The following is a 12087-nucleotide window of genomic DNA, read 5'->3' on the forward strand; positions in this document are numbered from 1 at the left end:
GTGACTGTTCCCTTTACCTGTACTGAGTGACTGTTCAGTTTACCTGTACTGAGTGACTGTCCAGTTTACCTGTACTGAGTGACTGTTCCCTTTACCTGTACTGAGTGACTGTCCAGTTTACCTGTACTGAGTGACTGTTCCATTTACCTGTACTGAGTGACTGTTCCCTTTACCTGTACTGAGTCACTGTCCAGTTTACCTATACTGAGTCACTGTTCCCTTTACCTGTACTGAGTGACTGTTCCGTTTACCTGTACTGAGTGACTGTCCCGTTTACCTGTACTGAGTCACTGTTCCGTTTACCTGTACTCAGTCACTGTTCCGTTTACCTGTATTGAGTCACTGTCCCGTTTACCTGTATTGAGTGACTGTCCAGTTTACCTGTACTGAGTGACTGTCCAGTTTACCTGTACTGAGTGACTGTTCCGTTTACCTGTACTGAGTCACTGTTCCGTTTACCTGTACTGAGTGACTGTCTAGTTTACCTGTACTGAGTCACTGTCCAGTTTACCTGTACTGAGTGACTGTTCCCTTTACCTGTACTGAGTCACTGTCCAGTTGACCTGTACTGAGTCACTGTCCAGTTTAACTGTATTGATTGACTGTTCCGTTTAGCTGTACTGAGTCACTGTTCCATTTACCTGTACTGAGTGACTGTCCAGTTTACCTGTACTGAGTGACTGTTCCCTTTACCTGTACTGAGTGACTGTCCAGTTTACCTGTACTGAGTGACTGTTCCATTTACCTGTACTGAGTGACTGTTCCCTTTACCTGTACTGAGTCACTGTCCAGTTTACCTGTACTGAGTCACTGTCCAGTTTACCTGTACTGAGTCACTGTTCCGTTTACCTGTACTGAGTGACTGTCCAGTTTACCTGTACTGAGTGACTGTCCCGTTTACCTGTACTGAGTGACTGTTCCGTTTACCTGTACTGAGTGACTGTTCCCTTTACCTGTACTGAGTCACTGTCCAGTTTACCTGTACTGAGTGACTGTTCCGTTTACCTGTATTGAGTGACTGTTCCGTTTACCTGTACTGAGTGACTGTCTAGTTTACCTGTACTGAGTCACTGTCCAGTTTACCTGTATTGAGTGACTGTTCCGTTTACCTGTACTGAGTGACTGTTCCGTTTACCTGTACTGAGTCACTGTTCCGTTTACCTGTACTGAGTGACTGTCCAGTTTACCTGTACTGAGTCACTGTCCAGTTTACCTGTACTGAGTGACTGTCCCGTTTACCTGTACTGCGTTACTGTTCCATTTACCTGTACTGAGTGACTGTTCCCTTTACCTGTGCTGACTGACTGTTCCGTTTACCTGTACTGAGTGACTGTTCCGTTTACCTGTACTGAGTCACTGTCCAGTTTACCTGTATTGAGTGACTGTTCCGTTTACCTGTACTGACTGACTGTTCCGTTTACCTGTACTGAGTCACTGTCCAGTTTACCTGTACTGAGTCACTGTTCCATTTACCTGTACTGAGTGACTGTCCAGTTTACCTGTACTGAGTGACTGTTCCATTTACCTGTACTGAGTGACTGTCCAGTTTACCTGTACTGAGTGACTGTTCCGTTTACCTGTACTGAGTTGCTTTCCAGTTTAACTGTACTGAGTTATTCCCTGGCCTACCAAGATTAGTCACAATCATGTTTGCCTGGACTGATTCAGAGTTTGCTTTGCATGTGTTTGTTTACACATGTTGCCTTAGTCAGGGTTGTTTAGCTCAGTTGACTGGATGGCTGGTTTACACTGTCGAGTAACACCTCTGTGTGGGTTCAATTCCCCCACTAGCTGGTGTTACTGCAGAAAAGTCTCCTTCTCAATCTCTCCCTTTATCTGAGGTGCTCTGGCCCTCAGGCTGAAGTAGCACCAGTCATCTCCATCTAACAGCTGATAGTGCCTTCCCATTGACTGACTTCCTGCTGCTTTTAACCGTATTGCATCACACCAAGTTTATCTGTACAGATTGAGTGCCAGTTTTGTCTGTACTGGCCCAATGTTATGTTTGCCTGTATTGATTCACTACTGGAATTACCTGCAGCTACAATACAGCCTTTGCTTTAATGGTTTAATTGTTTAATATTTTCATTTCAAAGGGACCTTTGGGAGACTCTGGAATGATGGGAGAGCGTGGACCAAGAGGAGTTGATGTAAGTGAATATAAAGACAGAGTCTTAAGGTTAAAAGTGGCTTCTGCCCAGCTTGGTGTTTGTCCCATGTGTCTGCAATTATGATCAGTAGCCCATTTCTCAAGGGTTCATTACCCAATTGATCTTGAAGGTATCCACAAAGCTGCATTTCCTGTTCTAGAGGTGGTATAAAAATTAGAACCAAGACCTTGGAGCCTCTGTAACGTAGTATCCACCTCCCTGTAATGATCCAGGTTTCCCAAGATTCCTCCCAGGGATAGAACTGGATCTCTTGCTGCTGTGGATGAGCCCAGTGCATCAGAGTGTAGAAGTGCCAATAGCTCCTAGCCTCCTGCCACTGTATCACGGGCACATCCCAATATGCTGGAACTGGATGAAGTACTCAGCTTCCCATCCCACTGGAGCATCACAAACACAGAATACCGCTACTGCTAGAAATCTGAAATTCAAACAGAAAGGGCTGCAACTCAAGCAACAATTAAAGACATGAAAGATAGATCTAAAGGGAGTGTGATTAGCAACAACAGAATCAAATATCACTATAAATCTGTGTATATCTCTGTGTCTGTGTTCTCAGATGCCTGTGTCAATGTCTGTCAGTGACTAAGTGGGCATGTGTCTCTGCCTGTGTGTCTGTGTGAAATAACTCCACTGGAGACTGGTATCCCATCACCAAGTCACCCTTTATTTACACATGGTCCACTTTCTTGTTCAGGACCATCTCACCTACCCAAACTTTATATGTAATGTAACCTGTCCCTGCATCAACCATGCCCCTTACCCATGCAGGGCCACTCCCATTATTCCTGCAGCAAACTTAGTCTTCTGAAGTAAACTACCTCTCTCGCTGAGTGGAGTGTTGTGTTTGGCATTAGCATCCCTGATGCTGTTTCACCCTCCTCCCCAGGTGCATAGAGATCAGATGGAACCTAATGGAGCATCTTCTCCCCCATTATCAACTCTGCTGGAGCTACCCCTGTAGTTTCATGAGGGTTGGTCCTAGAATCAAATAGGAACTGGGACAGTTTGGAATCGAGTGAAACTGTCGACTCTTTCTTTAAGACGACTTTCAAAATTTGTAGTGCTCTTTCTGCCAAACATTGGATGGTGGATGACATGGAGATGGCCTTATATGTTTGAATACCATTCGAGTTTAGGAAATATTGGTAAACAATAGCCCATTATCTGTGGCCAACACTTCCGGGACCCTGTGTACTACAAAGATGCATGTAGATTTTCCATCATCGTCTCTGTGTTTGATGAATGAACTCTATGCATATCCAATCATTTTGAGTGGGTGTCCACAATGACTAAGATCATTGAGCCCATGAAAGGATCTGCATAGTTGATGAGCAGATTTAGAATCCCTACAGTGGAAACGGGCCCTTTGGCCTAACAAGGCCACACCAACCTTCCAAACAGCTTTCCACCCAGACCTATCGTCCCACCCGATCTTGTAACCCTGCATTTCCCAAAGCCAATGCACCTAACCTACGCATCCCTGAACACAGTGGATAATTTATCATGAACAATCCACCTAATTTGCACGTCTTTAGGCTGTGGGAAGAAACCAGTAGAATATGCAAACTCCACAAATACAGTTGCGTAAGGGTGGGATTGAACCCAGACAGCAGTGCAACCACTGAGCCACCATGTAACCAAGTATAGGGTTTAGTCAGCCATTCCCACGAATGTGGGAGAGTTGCTGGTTGTAATTTCTTTCCTTGTTGGCACTCTGGGCACTGCCCCACCAATGTACTTTGCCTGCATCCAATCCTGGCCACCAGACAAAACTTCTCACCAATATCTTCATTTGGGAAACCCCCTGGATGATCCTGGTGGCATTAAGCCAGAATCTGGCAGTGACCTTTGCTCAGGACAATCCCCCTTACTCCCCATAGTAACAGACCATCCCCTGCTGTGACCTGGTCTCTCTGGGTCCAGAAAGGTTCTAGTTCTGGCTGTGACGGCCCCTTGGTTTCCCCCATCATCACCAGCTGTTTCAGGTTGGCCAGGACCAGGTCTTTCTGCGCCCAGAGTCTGGTATTGACAGCTGTGACTGGAGGGATTTCCTGAAAATTTAAAACCATCATGTACTCTTCCAATGTTAGTATTACAGGTGCCAGTGAGACAGTGTTCCAAATTGTAATTATTGCACTCAGTATTAGAGCTCACTGCTGAATAGAGCCTTAAATTATTGGCGGCACTACCCTGTCCTCTTTAAATAGAGCTCGCAGGGGTTTGTGGTCCGCTGTTATCACAAATTTACATCTGTAAAGGTATTGGTGAAACTTTCTGACTCCAAATATGATCACCAAACCTTCCTTCGCTATCTGGGCGTACTTACGCTCTGCATTAGCCAAAGTCCTGAATGCATTCGCTGTTGGGTGTTCCTCTCCATTGGGCCACCTATGAGCTCAATCTATTCCGATGCCGTACGGTGAGGTATCGCATGTCAATACAAGATCTTGCTTGGGATCATACAGTGCCAGCACCTTAGAGGGCGATAGCTGTTTCTTCACTTCTCTGAAAGCTATTTCCAAAGCTGACCCTGTAAAAGTTGATGCAGCGGTGCCAGGATGGAGGCCAGATCATGTGTGAACTGTCTGTAATAACTCACCAGCGCAGGGAAAGGCCTAAGCTCTAGTACAGACATGGGAGCCCGGGGCACCTTTGATCGCCCTCACTTTACCTTCCAACAGGTGTAACCCAATCTTGTTGACTCTGTAGCCCAGGTAGGTCACTTGGGGTGCCTGGAACACACATTTTTCCCTCTAAGGTTATGCTCGCCTTAGAGAAATGTCTAAGGACTATGTCAAAGGTGGCTATGCCTGCTTTGATAACTCCTAGACCTTCCTGAAAATTTTCCAGGACTTCACACGGGCAGCCATTTGCTAATCAAAAAAAATTGAGCCAATCTAGATCAATCTTTCTCCACCAATTTCACTCCATCAACCTTGGGCCAGAGCCTTTTACTATAATCAGTGGTAACTGAACCAGCTACTTCTCATAAGAGACCGGAACTAAAGTTGTACCCTTCATCTGTAAAGGTTCCCTAGTACAGGTTCTCAGTCCAGCCAAGGTCTGGTGCAAAATTAAGGGTTGGAGTCCAGAGTAAATTGTGCTAAAGGCTGGTTCTGTAATCACTGAAATGGTCGTGGGGGTATTGACCTCCATTAGAACCGGGTGACGATTAACCAGATGTTTATTTTGATTGGTTCTGATTTGGATGATGCTAAGCAATTTACCTGTTCCCAACCAGACCTAGGTGGACTTTCCAGGGTGTGCACTGCCCTGGATGCTGGGCCATGAGTTTTCTTACTCAATTTAAGTCTAGTTGGATTATTTTGCTATCTGGAGCCCACATACCAGCAGCAACTACAATGGCTTGTCAGGCCAGATCCTCAAGAAAATGTTAAGCTTTTGGCCAAAGCCTGGCTGTTTTGGGGTTTTGCTGTGGGCCAACCTCAAGTCGCTCTGTTCAGGATATATCCTGAGTGAGACTATATAATTGCCTTCACTCAAGTGGTGCTCTCCAAGCTCAGTGGGCCTGGAGAGGGTGTCCACTTCCATTGGAATACCCTGTAACTCATATTCTCTACTTCCCGCATTTTCTAATGATGAAGCCAGTTGTAGCGCCTGTTGGAAGCCCAGCTGAGCTTCAGCCAACAGGCATTTTTGCATGGTTATGTCATTAATCCCATATTCCAAACAGTCCCTCAGCATGTCATTAAAGGTTAAATCAAAATCACATGGCTCTGTCAGTTGTCTTAAACTAGTCAAATATCCTGATATGGATTCCCCCGGTTCTTGAATTGCTGATTTAAATTGATACTGTCTCAGAGTTAGAGAAGATTTGGGGTCACAATATTCATGAACTAAATCTGTCAATCTTGAAATGTTTTAGTATCTGGTACCTCAGGGAAAGTTACACCCCTAATAACCAAAAAAGCTGTGAGTGCACAAGCTATCATGTTGATATTCATCTGCCCCAATATCATTTTCCTGGAAAAAGTACTGCATTGTTTCCGCATACTGGGCACAGCCTTCGATGGCAGGATTGAATGACCCAAGCTTCCTAAATAGCAGCACGATGCCAGAAATGTTTATCCCAACTCAAAGATGACCGTTGTGGGCAAATTTCTTCAGGAGCATGCTTTTCTCACGTCACCATTTAACCCTTTATTTATATGCGGCGAGTCCTTGACACTGATCCAGTTCCCATAGAGCCAGCTCTCAGAGTGAACAGAAACCCTGACACTCCAATTTATATCTGTCAGCCAGGGCTCCCTGATTGGACCACATTAACAACATTCTATGAGGTCCACCTGGCTGACCTCGTTACAATCACTACAGTTCATGTTTGTGCTTCTGTGTGTGTACATGTCTTTCTCTGTGTGTGTGTGTGTGTGTGTGTGTGTGTCTGTGTGTGTGTGTGTGTGTGTGTGTGCATACATATGTGTCTGTGTCTGTGAGAATGTGTGTTTATGTGTGTGTCTGTGAGAGTGTGTGTGTGTGTGCCTGAACGTGCATGTGTGTGTATGTGTGTGAATGTGTCTGTGTGCGTGTGTGTGCGCGTGAGTATATATACATATAAATGCTTTAGAATGCATGTACAAATTCTTTATTCATTCACAGGATATGGACATTTCTGGAAGCCTTAGCATTTATTCCCCATCCCTAATTATTCTTCAGACCTGACTGTTTGGTCATTAAATGTAAACCACATTGCTGTGGTCCTCAAGTTATATGAAGGGCCAGACATAGTCAGGTTTCCTTCACCAAACGAGATTTGGAAACAAGGTGGGCTTTTACAATAACCTGGATGGTCTTGATGATTGGTTTAAATTTCCTCGTTGCCATGTTAGAATTTGCCTTCATTCTCCAGGTTACTAACCAGCTATTCCTGCTTTGCTATCATGACTTTGCACTGTCCTAACATTTCACAGCCAAGTAAACGCTTTCAAACTGCAGTCACTGTTGAAAATGAGAAACACGGTGGAGAGATTTTAATAAAAGGTGGTCCTGAGGTTGGAGCCATTTCACAACAGACTGGGTGAGTCAGCATGGACCTACCAATAATCAACATGACCCTGTCACCCTATTTACTGTCCTGGCACCAGGTCTGACTGCGATTAAATCATGTTCTGTGTTTGACGAAGAATGCCTTTATCTCCTCTCCTACTCCTTCACCTTTTCTATACCTCTCTCCATTCCTCCTGTCCAACCCCAATCTCTCCGTCACTTTCCTTCTTATCCTGAAGCTCTTGTCTTTACAACATATCCTTTTGTTTTTTTCCCATCATCGCTGTCTCTTCTCCTCATTCTCCATACCTTCTTCACATTCTTCGCCCTCACTCCTCCTTCTGACAAAACATCCCCTCAAACCATTCTGCTCTGCTCACTTATTTTTCCTCTGCTGCCACTTCCATTCTCACTCCCAGGGAATTTTTTCCCATCCCTCGTTCTCTTTTCCCCTTTCTCACACAATCTCAGGGTCTCAATCCCAGTCTCATCCCATTTCACTCTCCTTCCATTTATCCCTCTCCTCAGTCTCTTCCCTACTTGCCATATTCAGCTTTACTTCATAGAATCCCTACAGAGAACGGGCCCTTCAGCCCAACAAGTCCACACCAATCCCCAGACCCACCACCTACTCTACACATCCCTGGAACACTATGGCCAATTTCCCAAGGCCAATCCACCTGGCCTGCACATCTTTGGACTGTGGGAGGAAACTGGAGCACCCGGAGGAAACCCACGCAGACACAGGGAGAATGTGCAAACTCCACACGGGCAGTCACCCGAGGCAGGAATCGAACCGCGTGCTTGGCGCTGTGAGTTGGCAGTGCTAACCACTGAGCCACCGTGCCACTACTTCTTCCCTTCCGTTCAGTTTCTCTTCTCTAACTCACCCACATACTGTCATCTCCAAATTGTCTTTCTCTTCAGAGATAATGGGAACTGCAGATGCTGGAGATTCCAAGATAATAAAATGTGAGGCTGGATGAACACAGTAGAGATGCTGCTTGGCCTGCTGTGTTCATCCAGCCTCACATTTTATTGTCTTTCTCTTCATCCTGAATGATCCTTCTGTCTTTCCTTTCCCATGCCCCTATTGTCCTTTCTCCCTAACTCTTCCCCCAATCCCTTTAGCTTTGAAACTTTGTACATCCTCTTTCTCATTACCACTTTCTCTGCCATAAATTACAAGAGGGAAGGAGACCATTTGTTCCATCAGTCCCTTACCAACCCTTTAAATGTTGTATCGAGTTGGTTTAAATTCACAAAACTCTGCAACTTCTTCTGTTGCAAGTATTCAACAAATGTTCCTTTAATAATTACAATTGAATCTGCTTAAATTAAAAGCAGCGAGTTTAAATACAAATCTCCCTTTCCATCTTTCCTCAGATCTCTCTCTATTTCCCTCCAAGCCCTGGTTAATGGGATAGAGCCAAGGGTCGCCGTGTCAGTTTATGCTATTATAGTGAGAGAAACTGCCTTCCACACCTGAAATGCATTTGTCTGCTTTTTGCAGCAAAGTTTTTCATTAATGCAGGATGTTAGAATAGCTAGCTCCTCTGTTTGGCTCCCTCTCTCACTCGTGTTCTCAAAGGCTCATTGTACACCTTGTGTACACAAGACTCAGCAATTCCCTGGAATATCCATGGACTGACATTTGTACAGCTCCAGTGCGGGGTTTTTTTTTGCTGGAATACAAGAGTTGCAGTGAGAACTGACTGACACAGACCTCCATTCAAAACCTAGCATTCTGCTGAAATGGACTGGTGACCTCATGGAAGGTGAAGCAGCTGCAAATTCCTTGCAGAATCGGCAGCAACCCAGAGGCAGTTCCTGAAAGATCGGAGAGGCCCATTCTGAAGAACAAGAACCTTTTGCCTTCAAATGGCACATTCCATCCAGTACAATATCGCTCCCCCACCTCACCACCGCTCCCCCCCCCCCCCCCCCGCCCAAACCTCTGCAACCCGCAGGGCAGAATCGAACAAAATTAAACATCAAGCCATGTAAAGTCATAAAGGAACAGGGGACCAGAGAGTTGGTCAAAGAGATAGGCTTCAAGGAGCATCATGAAGGAAGTGATGGTGAGAGTTCAGGGCCACAGCACTTGAAGGTAGAGTGGCCCATAATGGAAGGCTCAAAACCAATGAAACATCAAAGGTCAGAACTGGTGGAAATCTGAGTGCTCAGGGGTTGGTGAAGCTGAAGGAGATGACCATATCTGGCTCTTTAGGCACCACGCACAGTCACTCTGCTAGGAGTATAGGCTATAGGTTTAGTTACACCAGTAGAAGCTCCCCAAATGCGCCCAGTGCCTCACATCCAATGATGCATTCCCCTTTTCCCGTCATATTGTTTTTCTTTAATTCATTCACAGGTTTTGGGCATCACTGACTAGGCCAGCATTTATTCTCCACCCCTGATTGCCCAAAGGCTCAATCACATTACGGTGGGTCTGGAGTCACGTGTAAACTAAACCAGGTAAAGGCGACAGTTTATTTTCATTCATGACCAGGTGGGGTTTTTTTTTCAATAATTGGCAACAGCTTTGTGGTCATCGTTAGATTCTTAATTCCAGATTTTTATTGAATCCAAATTTCCCATGGTGGGATTCGAACTCAGGTTCCCAGAGTGTCTCTGGATTAATAGTCTAGCAATAATCCCATGAGATCCTCATCTGCCCTAGATTCACAATCACATGATTATAACTGGAAGACTGATGAAAACTTACATTCTCAATACGCCCCACATCAACACAAAAGGAGGTGACATTTTTCAATCTGAATGCAATAATAGACCACAAATGGAAAGCCAGCAACTCAACAAGGCTCCTATGACAGCAGCATCAAACCATAACTTGTACCATCTAGGAAGACAAGGGCAGGAGATAAATGGGAACATCACAACCAGCAACTTCCCCTCCAAACACACCATCCTGGCTTGGAAGTATATCGCCATTCCAATTACATTAGATTAAGAGCAGGAATAGACCACTCAAAAGCTGCTCACCATTCCATATGACCATGGCTAAGCTGATGACTCCACATTGCCATCCCATTTCACTTCTACCTGCTTACCAAGAATCTATCTGCCTCTGCATTAACAATCTTCAGGGAGTCTGCTTCCACCTCCCTTTGAGGAAAAGAATTCCAAAGACTCACATCTCTCTGAGAAAAAAAAAATTCTCATTGTCTCTGTCTTAAATGGACAACTTCCAGTTCAAGTGACCCCTAGTTCTAAATCTCCCAAAGGATAAAACATCCTCTCCATACGCACCCTGCCAAGACTCCTCAAAATCTCTCATATGTTTCAATGATGTCTCCTCTTTCCCTTCCAAGCCTTGCCTGTCCAATCTTTCCTTGTAACACCACCCATACAGATATTAGTCTAGTAAACCTTCTCTGAAATGTTTTCAATACATTTCCATCACAGAAATGTTACATTGCAGAATGATACCATTTGGCCCATCATGCCTGCACTACAAGCTCTTCAAATGGTCATCATTGTTGAGTTGCAATTGCCTGCTTTCACCCAATCCTTGCATAAACAAGGTGACCAGCACTGTACGTGGTACTCCCGGTGCAGTCTCACCGGTGCTGTGTATAACTGAGGCAGAACCTCGCAATCAACAAGAACATTCTATTGGCTTTTCTCATTACTTGCTGTACCTTATTGTACTAATATTTTTGCAACTTATGCACTAGGACAGTCAGATCGCCCTCCATCTCAGAGCTCAGCAACCTCTCACCGTATAGATAATATGTTTCTTTTTATTCTTCTTACCAAAACAGACAATTACACATTTTCCCATCTTACATACTATTGACAATTTCTTCATTTACTTCATCTGTCTACATTCCTTTGTAGCCTCCTAACATCCTCTTGCAACCTACTTTCCATATCACTAACAAAGTTAGCTAACTTACCTTTGGTCCCTTCATACAAGTCATTTATGCAAATTATAAACAATTGCAGCCTTGACACTGATCCCTGTGGCACACTATGTGTTCCATCTTGCCCACCAGAAAACAACACATTTATTTCAACAACTGCTACAGAGATAGTAGGGACTGCACATGCTGGAGAATCTGAGATAAAACAGTGTGAAGCTGGATGAACACAGCAGGCCAAGCAGCATCAGAGGAGCAGGAAGGCTGACATTTCGACTTGACCCAAAACGTCAGCCTTCCTCTATGCTGCTTGGCCTGCTGTGTTCATCCAGCCTCACACCGTGTTATTTCAACAGCTGCTTCCTGTTTGCCAGCCAGTATTATATCCATGCCAGTATGTTACCTGTATGCTTTTAATTTCCACAATAATCTTCTGTAAATCTCAATACATCTTCTGATTCCCCCTTGGCTAAGGCATGTTACTTCATCAAAAAATTCCAACGAATGTGTTAAAAATGATGTCCCTTTCATAAATTTAATCAGTTCTGCCTGATCAATTTGAACATTTTAAGAGCCCTGTTCTAATTCTTTAATAATAGCTTCTAACATTTTCCCTATGACGGATGATAACCCAACTAACCTTTAATCTGAGATAAAAAGGTGTAGAGCTGGAGGAACACAGCAGGCCAAGCAACATCACAGGAGAGCAGAAAAGCTGACGTTTCGGGTCTGGACCCTTCTTCAGAAATAGGGGAGGGGAAGAGGGTTCTGAAATAAATAGAGAGAAATAGGTAGAAGATGGATAAAGGAGCAGCTAGGGTGAGAGGATACAGACAGGTCAAAGAAGCGGGGATGGAGCCAGTAGAGGTGCGTGTAGGTGGGGAGGTAGAGTGGAGTTAGGTCAGTCCAGGGAGGATGGACAGATCAAGGAGGTGGGATGAGGTTAGTAGGTAGGAAATGGAGGTGTGGCTTGAGGTGGGAGGGGGGATAGGTGAGAAGAAGAACAGGTTAGGGAGGCAGGGACG

General features: G+C 44.7%; 1 protein-coding gene across 1 annotated transcript in view; it reads left to right on the forward strand.

The window, feature by feature from the left end:
* The window catches only part of col9a3 (collagen, type IX, alpha 3), a 187264-nt gene that overhangs the window by 109632 nt on the left and 65545 nt on the right, over window positions 1-12087 (forward strand). The window contains exon 22 of the mRNA XM_059652715.1: window positions 2097-2150. Coding sequence (XP_059508698.1) covers window positions 2097-2150 — 54 coding nt within the window. The remainder of the gene's footprint in view (window positions 1-2096; window positions 2151-12087) is intronic.

Source organism: Stegostoma tigrinum, chromosome 19, assembly GCF_030684315.1.
Source record: "Stegostoma tigrinum isolate sSteTig4 chromosome 19, sSteTig4.hap1, whole genome shotgun sequence".
Taxonomy (NCBI): domain Eukaryota; kingdom Metazoa; phylum Chordata; class Chondrichthyes; order Orectolobiformes; family Stegostomatidae; genus Stegostoma; species Stegostoma tigrinum.